The following is a 19,295-nucleotide window of genomic DNA, read 5'->3' on the forward strand; positions in this document are numbered from 1 at the left end:
GACAAAAAGACTAAGTTTAAAAAGTATCCAAATGCCAAGCAGAGGAAGAAAGTTCAGGAAAGTGGCGCTATCAGGGCCACAAGGCCCTGGGCTCCTTTCCACAAGCCTTTCCTCCATGCCTCTCACCCCATGCTTTGTACGCATTTTTATAATAATCCAGCAACAACACAGGCACTGAGTAGACCCGTGAGCAGAGGAACTGGGTTAGTTTTCCCATCTATCTTCAGAGATACCTTTGCACAGGCTAACAAAATAATTTGGGGCTAATAAAAGTGATAGGGGACAGGGGACAGAAGAGATGCACAGAGACAAGCTCTACTCTATTATAAAAGGCACAGTGGACGGACACACACACACACACACACACACACACTCACAGCTTGTTTGCTCTAAGCAGCTTCTAACCAGGTGGTAGCTCAAGGCTCTGTGGCCTTGGAGTTTGCAAACCTCATTGCACAGAGAAAGGCCGTAAGAGGGGAAAGTGGGGGACACATAAAGAGAAGCCGAAATACCATGAACCTCAGAGACAAGGTAACTTTGTAATGGCCGACGGGCCCTGTCACCATGCTCTAAAGTCCACTGCCAGAGGACAGGATGGAATGTTGCTCTTCTGCCTTCTCGGGTCTGTGCAACTTAAAGGTTAATTCTCGGCTTGGATTACTGACTCTGTGGTGAGAGGCAGCATGCACTCCCCCTTTGTGGTTATCCTAACAAGGAAGACAGAGCTGGAGAACAGATGTGCACTGGTGATGCAGGCTGTGGGGGCAGGGCATCAAGCTGAGGCAGTACAGAAGGGGTCAGAGGCAGTAAAGCAGGCAGAGCTGAAACAATCTGTATAGGCCTTGACCCTGGAAGGAAAACAGAGCCCATTACTCCCTCACCGCCACCTTAAACGGAGGCATTTGTAGGACTGCAGCTACAGATAGAGAAAGCATTACAGCGTAACCCAGTACTCAGATACAATACAACAAGCCTAAGCTGTACTGACACCATTAAAAATGCTTTACTCTAGCATCTGCCTCAAATATCTGTGTGTGTGTGTGTGTGTGTGTGTGTGTGTGTGTGTGTGTGTGTGTGTGTGTGTGTGTGTGTGTACACATGTGCCTGCAGTAGAGGTCAGGGGACAACCTCTGGGGTAAATTCTTCAGGTGCTGTCTGAAATTCTGTTATCTGAGAAAGCGTCCACCTGTCCCAGCCTCCCTGGTGTCAGGGTGTGCCAGCGTGCCAAGCTTTTTCCCCCTCCATTATGGTGTAATGGCTTGGATGAGAGTGTGCCCCCCAGGCTCAGCACTGGGAACTTGGTCCCCAGGTGGGGCGATGTTCAGGGAGATCGTACAGGCCTGCTGGAGAAAGTCCAGATGGGTTTTGGGAACTGACAGTCTTGCCGCAATTGCAGTTTGTCCTCTCAGCATCCTGCTCTCTTCTGCCATGCCTGCCACGTGTGGCCATGGCTCCATGCCAGGATCACCCCTTATCCCTCTAGAACCATAAGCCAAAATAAACTCTTTCTTCCACAGCTTGCCTTTGGTCACAGTGTTTTGTACCAGTAACAGAAGAGTAACCAATACATTTGGGTTCTGTGAAAAACTCAGGTCTCCATGCTTGAAAAGCAAGTTTGCCCAGCTCCTAAAATACTCTCTTCCGTGCGGAAAAAAAAAATAGAGTACCAGCCTACAAAACTGTTTTCAAAGCTGCTTAAGAGGCCATGCTCTGTAGTGTTAGGCTGTGCTGGGTCTGTGTACCTCTAGGGACAGTGGCAGCTCGAGGCCCTCTAAGATCATAGCCCACTGCTAGTTAAAACTTCTAACGTACTGCAGTCTCTTTGGAATGAGTTTAAAGCCAGCCTGAGAGGAAGGCCAGCATCCAGCCCCCAATGGCTATGACTTTGTCTTCTCGCCTATGGGGAACATGAACCCTCAGGTAAAACTGTCACCTTGGCAGCTGCTTCCACATCTTGCGTGCCCGCTTCTGCCTCACTGGGAAGGGTCTTGGTTATTTCCATCTATCTAATCTGATGCCTCAGGGTTGGGCTCCAGTGTCCTTTCCATCAGAACAAACTTCCGCTCAGGATTCTAGACTTCTCCCTTCCTCCCTCCTCCTCCCACTGATGTGCATTATGCTGCCATGCTCACCTCCCACCCTGTCTGCTCACCTCCCACCCTGTCTGCTCACCTCCCACCCTGTCTGCTCACCTCCCACCCTGTCTGCTCACCTCCCACCCTGTCTGCTCACCTCCCACCCTGTCTGCTCACCTCCCACCACAGCCAACAGTCCTAAGAGAGAAGCTGTCTAGCGTGTAATTTGTGTGTTGACTGAACAACTGAACAAGCATTGCCCATATATGAAGAAAAGCACTTGTTTATCAGGAAAGGTTAGGGCTAAAGACTAAGAAAGTTGCACGGAGCCAGTGCCACTAAAATCCCTTCAATAGGACCAGAACCTTCTATCCTGTTTGCAAATATTATGACTTTAGCCTTCGGTACAAAAGTTACAAGCATGGTAAGAAATCTGTGTGCATGTTTCCTCCAGTAAAGGATGAGAGGGTCTTTCAACAATATAAGCACAAACTATCCGAAGAGAACACCATTTCTGTATTTATCTTACGTGAGTTGAGTCTCCTAAATACAGTAAGGTGTCTGTTAAGCGTTTTAGTCTATATGCAAATCTATCTCAAACTGACCTAGTTGCCTCTTCACTTAATAAGTACTTATCAAGTAACTGCTGTGCACACAAACCTGGGCTAATAACGTAGGTATATTACTGAATGCAGAAGACAGCAGCACAGTAAGAGACCCGAAGTCCTTTCCACTAACTCAAGAGGAAAATCACAGTCATATGCGCACAGTTCTGCACTGCAGACAATCTGCAAGCAGCAGGAAGAAGCATCTGCGACATTTTCAAGGTCAGATAAGCTCAAGTGGCTGAGAAGAGGGTTCAGGCATCAAGTGCTTGCATTCCAAACATGAGGCCCTGAGTTCAATCCCCAAGAAGCTCATGATAAAAAGTGAATAATGCTCAGAAAAGGAGACGGATGGGCACCCGGGGCTTGCAAGTCGGTCAGTCTAGCCTACTTGGTGAGTTCCAGGCCAGCAAGAGACCTAGTTGCAAAATTTGTCAGTGCCTAAGAAAAGACATTCAGTGTTGTCCTCTGACTCCACGCAAATGCACACATACCCTACACTGATGTGCATCCACATACACACACATACACATACATACACAGAGAGAGAGAGGGAGAGAGGGAGAGAGGGAGAGTGAGAGAGAGAGAGAGAGAGAGAGAGAGAGAGAGAGTGTTCAGACAAGCACACAGAGATATTGCAATACATCATCAAAAGAAAAAGAAAAACGCAAACACAAAACCTTTAAACACTATCATGACTTAAGTTGGAGGAAGACTGCTTGACCATGAAGATAGGCAGAGAGCAAATAGCTGTGCGGAATACACTCCTGCTTTAACAGTGCCAAAGCAACGCCATTACTAACATTTGATATTAGTAATGCGTTCTAATTTTACAGATGACCACATGCCTATGAATCATGCCTATGTACCATGCTCTAGTTAAATCTCTGAAACAGTGGTTCTCAACCTGTGGGACGTGCCCCTTTGGGGGTCACATATCAGATCTTTACATTACAATTCCTAACAATAGCAAAGTTATACTTATGAGGTAGCAATGAAATATTTTTATGGTTGGAGGTCACCACACCATGAGGAACTGTATTAAAGGGCTGCAGCATTAGAAGGTTGAGAACCAGTGCTCTAAAGCTATCTAAAATGTGACTGCCATAACAACAGTGAAATCAGATTAATAAAAATCCCATTGTAACCACAAATAGATATTTTAGAAACACTATTAAAATTGAGCAATAAGTTATTAATAATTATTGACTAATAACTTTTTATTATATTTTATAAACACATAGTAAAATATTCTTACCTTAAATATGTGCCATATATGAAGAATAATGCCATCATTAGTCCATTCAACATAAAAATTACAGCAACATAAAAGCAAGCAGGATCTCCCAATCCTTTAAAAATAAACAAAACATATGTTCTAGCCACAAATTATGTTATGAGTCTAGCAATTTACATTAAACTGTGCTTACTGTGAAACGGTTGCCAGATAAATGGTTTCCTTGGTTCCCATATGAAAACAGGACAGGAATGCATAATAGTGATGACAACAGTACTATTCCGATATGCTGCTCTGGAAACAGGGCTGTAAGCCTGTTGATATGCCTTCCAAGGAGGTTCGGGACTTCGACTGGGCTGCAGCTGAGTAAAGCAGAGGAAGCATCTCTGCCTCTGGGAGGAAGACAGCAGCAGCCAGTGGCCCAGGGGGAGTGAAGCTGCCTTGGGAAGAGCACAGCAGCTTCTGACAAGTTCCTTGCTATAAAAATAAACCTCAAAGTCCATAGAAAGGTGGCATGTAGATGTCCCGGGGGATACCGGAACTACCTAGCCCAACGGCCAAAATATGACTGAGACAGCTTCCGGTTCAGTCTGCTTTTCCCAGCCATGTGATTACCCTGTGACCATGGAAGCAAACCAGCCTGCCCATATTTGCAACTTGCAGAATCCTAGAGCATAATAAAATGGTTGATATTTATACCAGTAGGAATGGAATAGCCTACTATAGTCCAGCAGCCAACTGGACAAGGTGTAAAAGGAGCTCACCCTCACAGCTCTCAATCGGACTGAGTCCCTCTCCTCGGGTAACTGTCCAACATATCTTGGTTTGAATGCCAATTAAATCCATTATTTTGGTATAAATCCGGTACCAGCTGGCTAAGATCACCTGTTTAAAGAAAATAAAGATGTCATAAGAAATAGTTCTCAAGCGAGGCAGTGGTGGCACACTCCTTTAATCCAGCACTAGGGAGGCAGAGGCAAGTGGATCTCTGTGAGTCTGAGGCCAGCCTGGTCTACGGAGAGAGTTCCAAGACAGGCAAGGCTACACAGAGAGACCTTGTCTTGAAAAAATTTAAAAGAAAGAAAAGAAGGAAGGAAGGAAGAAAAAGAAATAGTTTTCATTACTAGAATATGTTTTAGAGATTTTCTTTTCTTTTTGTACAAGGCTCAGCCTCTCCCATGCAGACTGACTGGTGACATACAGGTAAGAAAAAAGAAATAAGAAATCTGCCAGATTTAGAATTTTTAAAAAATATAAAATTTTACAAAGAACATAAAAGACCTAAACAAATGTGTATATACATATATATGTCTAATTTTTCAAGATGTAAATTCATATCTCAAATTAATTAGTAAAGACAAAACAATACTATCCAAAATCCCAAAACCTACAATTATTCTAGAAAAGTAAAAGAAAAAGAAGAGAATGCCCTACTGAATAGAAAGGTCTATCATTGAAAGTGACTAAAATAGCATGACATTGGCAGAAACACACTCAGATGGATCAATGCAATCTGTCGAGGTGATGGACATAGCTGATCCATCTTCCAGGCAGAGGCACTCCCAGCCCCAGCAGCTGCCCAGCTAGATGGTTGGTAGTGACAGCTGTCCACTCTCCAGAACTGCTCTGGGCTGAAGAAAGTGTGCACTCAAGGTCACATTGCATGCTATGATAGGCTAATCAATAGAAGTGATCTATAGTTTAGGGGCCTTTGCCAAAGAAAGCATAACTGTGCAAATCTACCCTAGCCCAGAGAACCCATGAGACTCACTGGGACTTTTGAAGAGATTCCCTCACAGCTCAACTCCTTTTATACCTCTTTCTGTGTCCATCAACCCCCCTTCTGGTGTGAACCCAAGGGCACTCCCTGGTAACTTGCTGCAAGCAAACCTCCAGCTCAGAGTCCACTTTTGGGACCTCAAATAAGGCAAGACTGAGCATAAAATCCAAACACAGATGAGCCATTGATATGTACACTAACTTTCCACACAGAAGTGTTCTTCAAGTCAGTGCAGAGAAGATGAGCCTGTTATCAGCAAAAAGGACAGTATGAAAAAATATTCTTTTTCTACAAATGCCTCAACACTAATTCCAAATAAGTTAAAAATATAAATATATAACTGTTAAGAATAAGTATTTTGCATGCAGCATGTATAAAAGTCGTAAGTTAAAAGATTCATGGGCATAAAATGTTGCATAGAAAAATATGTATCCATAGCTAAAAAGATAAATATTTTATTAATGTCACAATGATAACGTCTTATGTATATAAAATGAGTCTTTAAGAAACCCAATAGAAACATATACAATTGGGGGAAAACAGAAATTCTTTTTCAAAATAGAAATGGCTATTTATATAGCACTGAAATACATACATATACATGAATTGAATAAAATACACAAAGTACTTATAATTTCCTTGTCTATCAAAATCAGCAAGGATGCAAATCAACATTTCCCGAACTGCTGTTGGCAGAGATTCAACTGGTATATCCTATGTGGATGGCTTTTGGCAATATGCCCCCAAATCATTACAATACATAGTCTGCTAAACTGAAGGGCTATATGCACAAATTTAGAGTTTAAAACAATGAATAAATGTTTTACTGGTGGGTTCTGTAAATGACACAAGCCTAGACATAACTTAGAGGAGAGAATCTTAATCGAGAGAACATCTCCAAAAGATTGGCCTGGTCACAAGTCTGTGGGGCACTTTCTTGCCTAATGACTGATGGGAAGGCCCAGTCAATGTGGGTAGTGCCACTCACGGGCAGTAACAGGGAGCAAGCCAGTAAGGAGCATCCTTCTATGGTCTCTTCTTCACTTCCTGCCTCCAGGTTTCTGCCTTGAATTCTTACTTTGGCTTTTCTCAATGAACTATGACCATTATATAAGCCACATAAACCCTTTCCTCCCCAAGTTCCTTTTAGTTTTAATGTTTTATCAAAGCAGTAAAACGTAACTAAGGCAGATGTGTACAATAGGATTTAGATGCACGGATGCTTGCTGCACTTTGCTTAAAACAGTCACAAGTTTAAAAAGTTAAAACACCTATAAAAGACAGGCTAAAGGAGACCCTAGTAGATCATGTACACAGCCATCAGAAATGACATAATGACAGCCAAGGCTATGTACAGAAACCAAGAAAAAAAACACACAATGAAAAGGAAGTGGTGGAGAGAGCGGCTACAAATATTGGCAAAAGACAAAACACACACATACAAATAGTGCCCACCTTGCAATCCCATTTTTGTAAAGTTTACTTGCATACAGTCACAGAAAATATTCAAGAGCCATACTTCATGGGAAAACACTGAACTGGGGAGGGCATTCATATTGATTACTCAATAACCAACCAAGTCATTAGCCGAGAAGTGAAGTCCTTTCAGTAGAAAAAGATGGTAGACCCACCCAGACATCAGGGTGTCATTCTGTACCACACGAAGATGTGGGTTTCCAAGGGAGCCTGACTTCAAGTCACAAAGAAAGTGGCTTCTTCATTTAGGGCCCAGAAAAATGCTTAAGAAATATGTCCAAGGAGGACAGTGAGAGTAACGAAAGTCCTAAAATGTCACCAGTATCACAGTTTCCCTCCCAGCCTACTGGATGAGCCCATCTTCCATTTAGTCCTAGAGATTCAAATTCTCCCCCGTAAACTCTTTCCCATGGTGCATTTTTAAAATTAAAATATTAAATAGAATTTACTATGGTGAATCTGAACTTAAATTAGTATTTCCTTTTTAAAAGGCATTTTTTCATGAAAAAGCACAACTGGGAACAGCAACTTACCTCAGGGTAAAGATTGAACCTTTTTAATGTGTTAATAACCAAGGGGTATTCAGTCAGCTTGTCGTTCATTATCATCCATACTCCATTCAAAAATGAGGGCGCTTCCACAATAGTCTTGAAGTAAGAATAATACAGCCCCTGAAAGATACGCTCCAGTTAGAATAAAAAGCAGTTATTCATCTTCTTAGATTACAAATATTTAAAATACACTGGTTTTTGAAAACCTGAGCACTCAAGCAGGTAATAGCTACAATTAATTTCACAGGTTTCTGATCACTTATAAATTCATAGGTTACAAAATAGTACATTTTAGAAGAATTTCATCTTAATTGAAATAATTAAATAGATAAATAGTTTCAAAATAATTTCAGAATTTAAATATGTATACATGTAAGTCAGCATATGCCATGTATGAAAAGTCTATTGAATACCCAAAATGTCATCAATCTTATTTCCTCCAAATGTACATTGAAACATTCAAATGCATTTTTTAAAAAGACTCCACATTATACACACTGCTATTGAACAAAAACTCTACAGATCATTTTTTCCCATAGCAACTCAGCAGAAGAGCAGACACTGGGCACTGAGGGCGGTTGTATTTTGAGGGAAATATTAAAGTTTAGTCTGACAGGATGTCCTCCCCTCTGTCCCAGTTTCCTGGTAAGTGAAGGCTTTGGTGGGACATGCCCCTTGGGCTAGTATGCAGATATAAGTGAGTATATACCATTTAAGTCTTTCTGCTTCTGGGTTAACTCACTCATTATGATCATTTCTAGCTCAATCCATTTATCCACAAATTTCGGGAATTCCTTGTTTTTAATAGCTGAGTAGTATTCCATAGTGTATATGTACCACAGTTTAAACCCCTACCCAGATCTAGCCCATGGTCAGAACATTCTCTACAGTTGAGTGGAGAGTGGGATATGACTTTCTCACATACTCTGGTGCCTCACATTTGACCATGTCCCCTCGAAGGGGAGACCTGGTGGCACTCAGAGGAAGGACAGCAGGTTACAGAGAAGAGACTTGATACCCTATGAGCATATACAGGGGGAGGTAATCCCCCTCAGGAACAGTCATAGGGGAGGGGAATAAGGGGAAAATGGGAGGGAAGGAAGAATGGGAGGATACAGGGATGGGATAACCATTGAGATGTAACAAGAATAAATTAATAATAAAAAAATTTTTTTAAAAGTTTAGTCTGACATGCTACTTTGAAAAGGTTTGAAACAAGGATGAAATGACACAGGACAAAGCAATATGAGGCAGAGCTGAAGATATAGCTCACTCTGTTGAGTGTTTGCCCAGCATGCAGGAGGCTCTGAGTTCAATGCCCACCTATATTGTCTACTATATTAAGTTAATAGGCCTCTAAAACTTTCAGGTAGGCCGGAACTGCTAGCATGGTCGCACTGCAAAGAGAGCCCTTACTGATGTAACCAAGTCCAAGAAAGGACAAAGCAGACTAGGGTGACTCTAAATGGAACATAGCCCTACAGCATGGAAAGACAGACATGAAGGACAAAAGGAACAGGAGTGATGGAGCAGCAAGCCAAGGAAACCCAGACAGCTAGCAACCCAGCTCACCTCAGCAACAAGTTTGCCTTGCTGACCAACAGAGTCCCTTTTGGAAGATGCACTATCAGAAAGCAGATTCCCACTGTTTTCATTCAATGGACCACCAACACCCCCTAACTACTCATTGCATCTACCCTTCTCTGCGAATATCATTTTAGAAACATCCCAACATTTTATTTACTCACAAAACACAAAGCTTTAAATATTTAAGTAACAAAAAGAAGGGAAAAGTGCTAATTATCAAATTGGAAGAGAAAACCAAGTATTTGTACTGGGCATTCTAAGTGGAGCACAGCATAGCACCATGATAAGCTATGAGAAAACCCTGAATTTCACTTAATAATTATATTTCTAGTAATGAGTTTGACATTTTTATTAGATAAATAATTCGGAATTAATACTGTTTAAATAAAACAAATTTAATATTAAGTAAATAGAACAAATCCTACAATTTAAAAATCTTAATATAAATTCACGATTTACTGTTTTTTGTTTTAAAACAAAGTTTGATAATTCTGTTCACTAAAAGGCTGTCTCAACAGGTGGAGGTTCTGGGTGCTACACACTATCTGCAACTGAAAAGAACTGAGGCTCTTTGGACAACTAGCTGCTGCCAGGCCTGGGCAGGAACTGCCACTCAGCCCCAGACACCAAGGAGACGCTAGTGAGGTCACAGTGAGGGTCGGCACAGCCAACTGCAAGAAACTGGCTACACAATATGTGCCAATCAACCTATGGATTCTGACTAGAAGATGTGAAAGAATCTATTCATTTTTTATGAAAAAAAAAACCACTGTAAATAGAAGAATTGATCATTTTCATGTCTTTCCACTAAGAAGTACGCCTCAGAAAGAAACTGAAGCCACATTTGCAGGAAAATTCTTTAGAGTTGCAAGTCAGCATGTGCTGAAAAACAAAGACAGTGTCTACTCTACCAAGAGGAGTAAACTGCAAGGATGGCTGAGCGCTAACAAGGCCTCAGCCAGACCATTCCTTAAGCTCCTCCCCAGAAGGCTATCTGTCCCAGTGTGTACCTTACATGCCATGATAAAAAGTGCCCAGCATCATCAGCTGGGAAGTACTCCATCCAGAAAAGGAGGCGTATTTTCCATCAGTCTTCAGAAAACACACGAGATGGGAACTGAGTGAGAATGTGCATTACAGTGGACAATTCTACTTAACACATATATGTATACAGCACATATATTGAGGAATTGTACACACACACACACACACACACACACACACACGCACACACACACACGGTTCCTCAATAGACAAATGTCAGAAAAACAAAACAGAAAGAGGGACTTATAGACGCAGCAGGTAAACAGAAGTGCAGACAGTCTGCACCTTCAGTTAAGGACACTGTCAAGGGCCAATCAGCTCATTCAAACACCAACTTAAATTTGATGGCGCTAAGAAACTGCTGAGGACAAAATGTCCTTTGAGGAACTTAGAATGTGCTAGTGAGACAGCTGAGGGAAATGCCCTTTCAACCGGATAGGTGAGGAGGTGTGGATGACTGTGACTTGTCTGCTGTTAAACTACAAGATGAGCAGGGAGAACAGTCTACTGCTATGAAATATAAGGTGGTGGTGGGGGTACCTGCCTTTGGCAGGCCCATGCCAAGGTGTGCCCATGGGAAATTATGTCATGCAACAGATCTGGTGTAGGGAGGTTTACTGGGGAAAGGAGGGGAGTGAGGAGCTGGGCAGGGATAAAGGGCCGGCAGGTGGACATGCAGATGGGCTGCGGTGGGGGGAAGGGGGGAAGGTTTGCAGACAACAGAGAGAGCTGCTGAGTGGCTTGTGGGTCCTTTCATATGCACCACACCCCTGTTGCACCTGGAAGTGTCAAGGCATGTCCTAAGCAATTGCTAGGCCCCTGAAGGCAGGCCAGTGGAATGCCTGGATACTAACATCTACTCCTTTTACCTGGGAATGTCTTGCTAAAACTTTTCATGCCAATAAGCTTTAAAATATTTAGAGTCCCAAAATACTACAATGAAATCACACACACACACACACACACACACACACACACACACACACACACACACACAACTAACCATTTCAGTGCGGAAAGCCATCTCCCTTTCCAGTGTTGAGAGGTGAGAAAAATGCCGATCATTTTCAAAGAGGTGCGTTATGTGGCTCCTGGAAACATTAAAACAACAAAGCCAATAGTGCTGAAGCCGTGAGATTACTACAAAGCAAAGAGGGAAGTCCTACAGATCTAGACAGTTTGCAATAAAACTGAAAAACGACTGTATCTATATTTGTTTTCTACCAGTTTTAACAATTCTACTAAAAGTCCTCTTCGTAAGAAAACACATTCCAATTAGATTTTAACATTAACATAAACCATAACAATATTTTAAGTGATGTACTATAAAACTATAGATCACAATGAATGTGCCATTGGGTACCATTCAGGAACTGCCTGGTTCCCAAAATTCATACATCTCTCCACCCAGAAGATTAAAAACATCAATCTAATACTCAACATGCACACCATATTAATGTTAAGCAAATTAGAGTATCAAATATAGTCTCTTTAATAATAGATAACTTTATATAAAAGTTTTATTATTCTGATCCTGATTTATCAATTAAACTAATCTTTCAGAGGACTGTGGTATAAATAAGATACATTCATCCTTAAGATACAGAAGCTAGTCTTTTAAATACATAGGATATAGCTTTTGTAAGGTATAAACATTTATATAATACATATCATTAAAGAAAAAACAATCTTACCAATGCAATAGGGCTGCAAAGGAAGCTGAAAGAAAAAGAAATTTACATTACTGTTTTAGCATAAAGAAATATTTTCTCCTTACAGATAAGCACTTCCAATGAGATGCAGCACATTCAGGGCCAGATGGCTTTAGGCCACACAAAAACTCCCAAGATAAACCTGCCAAGCCTGAGCTGTGGGAAGGTTGATCCAGGCTTAGCACACTAGCACCCTAGAGACTACTGACCCTTTAGAAGGAGCACTGAGGCTAAGCCTACAGAACACCAACAGGCTGGCTCAGGCTCTATCTATGGTATTCACCCACTCACTCATTCTACAACATGTGAGGCCCTACTATTGCCAGACATTGTACGGGAACCATTAGATGGAAGCCGTTACAAAAAAGACCCCAGAGCAACAGAAGCAATGGGTAAGGGTGCCGTACAACAAAGAGCCACGCTGACTAGTGAGGCCAGGGTTACAGGTGAGAGACACAAAGTACCACCACCTGTTAAAACTACCTCAGTGCCTGGATTTTTTCTGGAAGTCCCACACTTATTTATAGATATAGCAAATATAAAATGGAAGAAGTAAAGAGTCTGAGCAAGATACACTCGGAGGGAGTCCAACAGTAACACAGAGCACATCTCAGAGCAGTCCACTCTCTGCCCTAGTACAAAGATCACTGCAGACTCATCGGATTACAGACTCTGTATCCATAAATACTGTATATGCACTCGGTTATTCCAAAAACATTTCAATTGCCCATGAAAAAACCTTTACAGCAAGGTCAAAGAGAGGAGTCGCACCCTCCAGGCTAGGGACAAGAAATGTTTCAAGTGTTACTTATTTTTTATTTTTGAAATATCTGCTTGTACATAATAAGATAGCTGGGGATGGCACCAATGTCTGATTACAAATCTATTCATGTTTCTGAAATACTGTACAGTCAGAAGGTGCTTTGATACTGTATTTTCAGAGTGTTTAAGGTCAGGTCCAATAGTTTCTGCCTGTGCCCATGTGGCAACACTCAAAATATTTCAGACTTTGGATTTGGGATTTCAGATTAGGAGTAGTCACACTATTCCTAGTTTAAATTTTTCTAATGTCCATGAATTAATTTATATGCTAATGTATATTATTGTTAATATACAAGCTATGAAAACTAATTTGTTACACATTTGTCTAGCTCATTTTCTTTCAATTTATTGATTATAGTATTTTCAGCTTATCATTGTAAATTCTCCATTTTAAACAGTATTATTGGCAAATGTTAATTTTTCTGTTTTATAATATTACCATTAGCATCTTCTATTCGGCCAAAATAATATTCTAGAATTTCCTTAAAAATCCAGGTGAAAAGGGACATGCTAGGCTTGACTTCTTCTCTTACTTGAACAAGTTTCATCTTCTATTCTGTAGTGAAAATGAAGATTTGCCAAGGTCACCTTCCTTTGTGTTCTCAGAATACCATAATCTCTTGAGAGAAGGCTGGAAGATGCCAGATGTCTTCAGTCCCTTTAATCAGTCCCTTTAGCACCAGTGTGGACAATAGGAAATCCCGGCATCCTGGCACATGAACAGCACTTTTTCAATCTCTCTCTTTCAAGTTAGTGATACGGCAAACATTTTTTACACACCTCCCCAGCACTTATGACAAGCTTTACCTGCAGGAAGTCACTGAATCTCCACAGCTCCCATGCTGTGCTTGGCATAAGTAAATGGTCAGTTATGAAGAACTAGGGCATACAGCAATTGAGTAACTTGCCGGATGACACACAGCATACTGGGCAAATGGAAAAACTAATGAACTAGGCTCAAGACTTCTGACTTAAGATCCACAAACGGTACAGCCTCTACAGAAGAGGACAGAAAGGAGGGCAGTGCCAAATCTCAGCCACCTTGCCCATAAAGAATTCCTAATCCCAGCCCCACATTAATAAATAGAAAAGAGAAAACTGGGACAATGCATCCTCAACACAGCAAATGTAATTTATAGACACTATTAGTTATTAGAGGCTGGGGGAAGGCTCAATCCAGAAAACATTTGCACACAAACAAGGATGATGACTAAGCCAGCATACACATGAACAACGGGGTGCAGGAGCCAGCAGCATTTGTGAGCCCAGCTCTGGAGACACAGAGGGGGGAGAATTCCCCGGCTCACAGGACAGCCACTTTAGTCTAATCCTCAAGCTCCCACCCACTAAGAGAACCCTGTCTCAATATAAAAAAATGGACAACTCCTGAAAAATAATACCCACGGTTCATCTGGCTTCCACAGGCACAAACACATAAACATAGCACACACATAGACACACAGGTGCAAGAGACAGACACACACATATACAGGCAGGGGCGAGCACACACATACACCGGCTTACATATGGATAGAAATAATTTTTATATTAAAATTTGGAGATATGCTTTACTTAAAATAATGGGTACTGTGTCACTTGAAGTTCCAGTAAGATGCTGCGTGAAAACATGTGATTTAGGAATAAACACAAAGTGACAGGAACTTTTAAAAGCATTTCTGCACTTTTCTTGGCTTCAAAAAAGAATATTCTAATTTATTTTCTCTACATTTATTTCAGTTATTATTAACCCTTTTCTATTTGGGGTGTGTGTGTGTGTGTGTGTGTGTGCGTGCGTGCGTGCGTGCGTGTGTGTGTGTAAAGGAAAGGTGATTACAGAGGGCCCCACTCCTTACAATGATGGTTTTGAAAGCCCTCTGGCTTTGGCTGGAAGCATATTGCCTACACCGAAGCTCAGTCTGGTGCTGGGCTCTGATGCTAACTCTTGACCGTTAAATAGTCTGCGCCAGGTTCTATGCCACATTGTAGCAATTTTCATTCCTGTGGGACTTTGCCGTGAAACATTACAAACAAAACTCTAAGTCTCTCCTTGCAGCTAGACTCCAGCTAGCAAGACAGAGCCTAACTGCCTGCAGAAGGGAGTTTAGAAACAAAGTTCCTGAATTTACTCCAGTATTTGCTAGCCAGAGCGTACAGCTGGGGTGCAAACGCCTTAGAATTACTATGTATAACTAAGTGTGATGGGAAGGGTACACATTACACCCAAATCCTGGCCTTGTAGTAAAGAAGCTAAGCTGAACCTTTTGTTAGACACAAACCTATATGTGATCTTTTCTCCTTACTCCATCAAGTTAAACAACTCACTGGAGGCAGCCAAGGGCCAAACATCAGGATTTTCTGCCACTTCAGTGCACAGAGCATGCATGACCCTGCAGCCCTGAGTTGGTCTCACCTGCTGGGCCACCCACAGCTGCCAGAGGCAGGCGCGGATATTCTGTCTTACTAGAGCTCCTGACCACCAAGTTTCTCCTGCCTGAGCTACATTCACCTGCCAGATGCTGACTTCACATTCCAACCACAGCTCAAGAACCTAGGGACAGGTGGGAAGGAGTCAGCTATGTGCCAGGTATGAGGTACCTCTTTTGAAGGTAATGCTCAGTGGGGCTCCACTGATGGTGAGACCCAAGCATTAAAGCCATAGTGAGTTACACAGAGGACATGGACAGATGGAGCTGGTTCTGACCAGAAAGCTTCTTCCTATTGGCCAACTTTCACAGTGCTGGAAGGTTCTGTGGATGCTACATAATCAACAGTTTTACCCAGCTGTGAACCCCGTAAGCAAGCTACAATAATTGCTGCCCTGTCAAGACAGGCCACTGATGAAATAGTGGCACAAATATTATGGGAGTAATCAATCACTTTCTGAGTGGATTTAAGGCCTGATTCATAAGACAGAACTCACACCTGGTATCATTAACCGAGCTAAGAATCTATGGTTAGCCAGGTCATAAGCCCTCAGGGAAAACCTACTACTAACATTCTGCTAAATGAATATAGTAATAAAATGTCTCTTAACTTATCTTTATACCCATAAATTACTATGCCACTTAACCCTCATCAGGAAAGCCACCCTGTCCTGGCCACAATATATCCAATAACTAGCTGACCTCCTTCCCCAACGACCCATGCCAGCTCCCTCCTCCAGCCACTACTGGCAGCTGGTCCCATTAGCACCACTTCATGAGCCCCATGGACCCTTACCCACACCAAGGTTACAAGCCATTCCTCTCTTTCACCCACCCATGCCCTTTCGCCTTGTAGGGCCCTCTTCAAGATCCCATCCTACTTGTTTCAGCAACATCAGTCACCAAGCCAATGTGTCCTAACTCCCCCACCCCCTGCTCTTCTCTGGTGCAGGACCATTACTGGTTCCTGCATTAAACCCCCATTTCTGCACTCCTGTGATGGCTGTTCCCCAGGTTTATCTCCATGATCCTGAAGAACTCACTGTACAGCTGGGACAAGACTGAAAGAAAAGAGACCTTCATCCCTCTGCTCAGCGGACTGAGCGGGTCTCACCGTCTCCCTGGGTGCCATGGGAGCTGCTGAAGGAGCCCTTGCCCAAACACAGCATCTGGCCAGCGGCTTCAAGAGCAAGCTTGAGCAGGTGATGGCTTCCACGTGGACAATCTCAAGTCCTGTCAAGCACAGATCACCTCCTTAGTGGAGACTGTTCTACAAAACTGAAGAGCCTGGACTTCCTGACTACTGAGCAGAGAGTGACTTGCATTGCGTTGAGGGAAGAATGTTGCTTCTATGTCGATGACTCTGGACTGATGGAACAAAACATACAAACAAGGGCCATCCCTCAATGACCCATTTTCCTCTAGCTAGACCCACCTCCTAAGGGATCTACAACCTCCCCAGACAGAGCCTCCAATAGGGGAAGAAGTGTTTATGGGAGACACTTAACATTCAAACAACAGCAAGCGACTCTGACAGATTGATCAAGGTTGATTATCAGAGAATGACTAGGGTACAGGCAAATGCTCTTTATGAGATTTACACTGAGAACTGAAGGGTCCCTTAGTACTCTAAGTATCCTGGAGGCCAGCAATGGTTTGTTACTTGGGGGCTAGGTGGAAAAGCACAATCTCAAGCCATAGCCTTGCCCCTCAGCCAGCAATCAACATTTCAAGAAGCCAGAGGTAGACACAGACAGCTCAATGACAGTCCCTGGCAGCCTTCCACACGACTAGGTGGCCCTGGAGCACAGCCATGGGAGGAGCACTCAACAGGTAAAGGGGCTTGAAGCCATACATTAAAAATAAGCCCTCAAGTGATTCATATAGTCCATACTTTGAGAAGTGGCCCAGTTATGATAGCAAGTCCAGTGAGAAGAGCGGGTGACAACTCATTCGGGTAAGATGAGGAGACCTGGAGGATGATGACAAAAAGGGATAAGGAAAAAGAATATACAAATTCAAAAGATAACTGAGTAAGAAACTTAAAGCATGGTGGCCACAAATAATAATTAAGAAAAGGAAAGCGTTAAAATTCAAACTCCCTTCTTATAAGAAAGCCCTTCCTAAGAAGAAGCACTTTGCAGGTTTTATAAGACATCACTCATTTAGTCTCAGAGTACAGCGTGGGGGAGGGGCTGCCTCAGCGACCAGTACCTCACTGTGGCCCAGGCTTCACCACCTGCAAGGACTTCTTCATACTCTCAGAAGCGGCTGCAACAGTGGTTTTCTGCCTATTTTCTGTTTTCATTTTTAATCTTCCTGCTCCACAAACATCAAAGCCTTGATAGGCTTGATCTCTTTCATTTGCTCCCTCCTTGGGACTGGGGAAACTGTTCTATTCGTAATAGGAAAAGAAGGCATAGGCTCAATTTCCTAATAGCGACATTAAGCCTCAGAATGAGAAGCAAAGCTGCTTTTAAAATTCACAGGCTGATTTAAAGAAATGGCTTCTGTTTAGATGCACAGCGCACAGTGGCACAGGGTGACGGATCAACGCTGGTTAACTCCAGCCTCCTAATACATTCGGCACTGAGCAAAACAGTACTTGACAACAGCCCAGAAAAAACTTAGAAACTCTTAATTATAATGGTAATAGCTAACGTCTGCCCAATAACACTAAGCAAAAGTGACCTAGGAGCCCATCTAAAGAACCAGCGGCTTTTACTCCCGCAGGGGCCTAAGGCCTCACACAGCGAGGGTACAATAACCACTGGAAGAAAGCTCAGGTTTCCCTGACTGCAAGTCCAGACTTGAAAGTGTTGAGCACATTGGCCAAAAGAGTCAAGTGATACACAAAGAAATGTCTTAGAAATCACAACAGTATCAAAGACATAATGTGTTCTAAGCTGAATATATGAAAATAACAGAGCACAGAGAGGATATGCCACCATCCCACAGACAGCATGCCTGGGATTCTAAACAGAAAACCACACAAAGTCAGCTTGCACATGTTTTAAACATAAATTTGTGTACAACTACTAGAGGAGGCAATGCATGATTAAACAAGACGTGTTTTAAAAGCAGTGAATTCTCTCTTCCTTTAAAAAGTCTTAGCCTTACACAAATATTTCTAAATCAAACAATAACCTACACTGATAATTTCCATAAAGTAACTTCTTCATTGTCAAAACACAATGCATTTTACTGTTTTAAGAACAAATAAAGTATACAACCAAAATACTATGCTTGTGAGCATGTAGAGGGAAAATGCAAAACCTGGTAAATCCATTAGGTAAAATATAGAACACAGGTCTCTTCAATATAGGACAAGATTCAAAGACAAGCACAAGTAAACACACACACACACACACACACACACACACACACACACACACACACACACACACAAATATATAAATACAAGGGAGAAAAGCAACCTATATTCCACTATGAGGACCCTGAACTAAAACCGTGGCCAGCACAGCACACCACCCTAAGTGCTACAGTGGCATACTTATCCTGGTTGTAAACAACAGCTAATTGGACTTAAGGCCCACTCACAAGAAGGAAGCTTATGTCTGGTACGAGAAACTTAGCCAACTTCCCAGGGCTAGACAAGTCATTAATCTTCAAGGAGAACCTACAAGCACCGTTTACTAAATCAGCATAGCCATAGCCTCTAACTGTATACCCACCCGTAAATGTAGTCATCACCCCTCATCAAAACAACAGATGGAAAAAATTACAGAAAATCACAACCAATCAAATGCAGATCAGAAGTGCCCATGTGGCTGGTATAGATGGATGTGGGGCACATACATTTCCAATACAATTTCTACACCTAAGACTTAGGGATTATAGGGGAGTAAGGGGCAGAAAGATTTTAAGACTCTGTAAGTTTTAACAAGCTTATTCCCTGATAAACCATTCTACTGTTAAGATAATGAAACCCCTTCAAATTGCAAACTGCCCTTGAGTATCGT

The 19,295-nt window shown here is 42.3% G+C and overlaps 1 protein-coding gene across 1 annotated transcript in view; it reads right to left on the bottom strand.

Annotated features, from left to right (window-relative positions):
* Dpy19l1 (dpy-19 like C-mannosyltransferase 1) overlaps nucleotides 1-19,295 on the bottom strand; it is an 88,448-nt gene that overhangs the window by 60,664 nt on the left and 8,489 nt on the right. The window contains exons 2-6 of the mRNA XM_051156090.1: nucleotides 12,050-12,074; nucleotides 11,359-11,446; nucleotides 7,707-7,844; nucleotides 4,682-4,802; nucleotides 3,939-4,032 (exon numbers count right to left, since the gene is read on the bottom strand). Of these exons, the coding sequence (XP_051012047.1) occupies nucleotides 3,939-4,032; nucleotides 4,682-4,802; nucleotides 7,707-7,844; nucleotides 11,359-11,446; nucleotides 12,050-12,074 (466 nt within the window). The remainder of the gene's footprint in view (nucleotides 1-3,938; nucleotides 4,033-4,681; nucleotides 4,803-7,706; nucleotides 7,845-11,358; nucleotides 11,447-12,049; nucleotides 12,075-19,295) is intronic.

This window comes from Acomys russatus, chromosome 14 (assembly GCF_903995435.1).
Source record: "Acomys russatus chromosome 14, mAcoRus1.1, whole genome shotgun sequence".
NCBI lineage: Eukaryota > Metazoa > Chordata > Mammalia > Rodentia > Muridae > Acomys > Acomys russatus.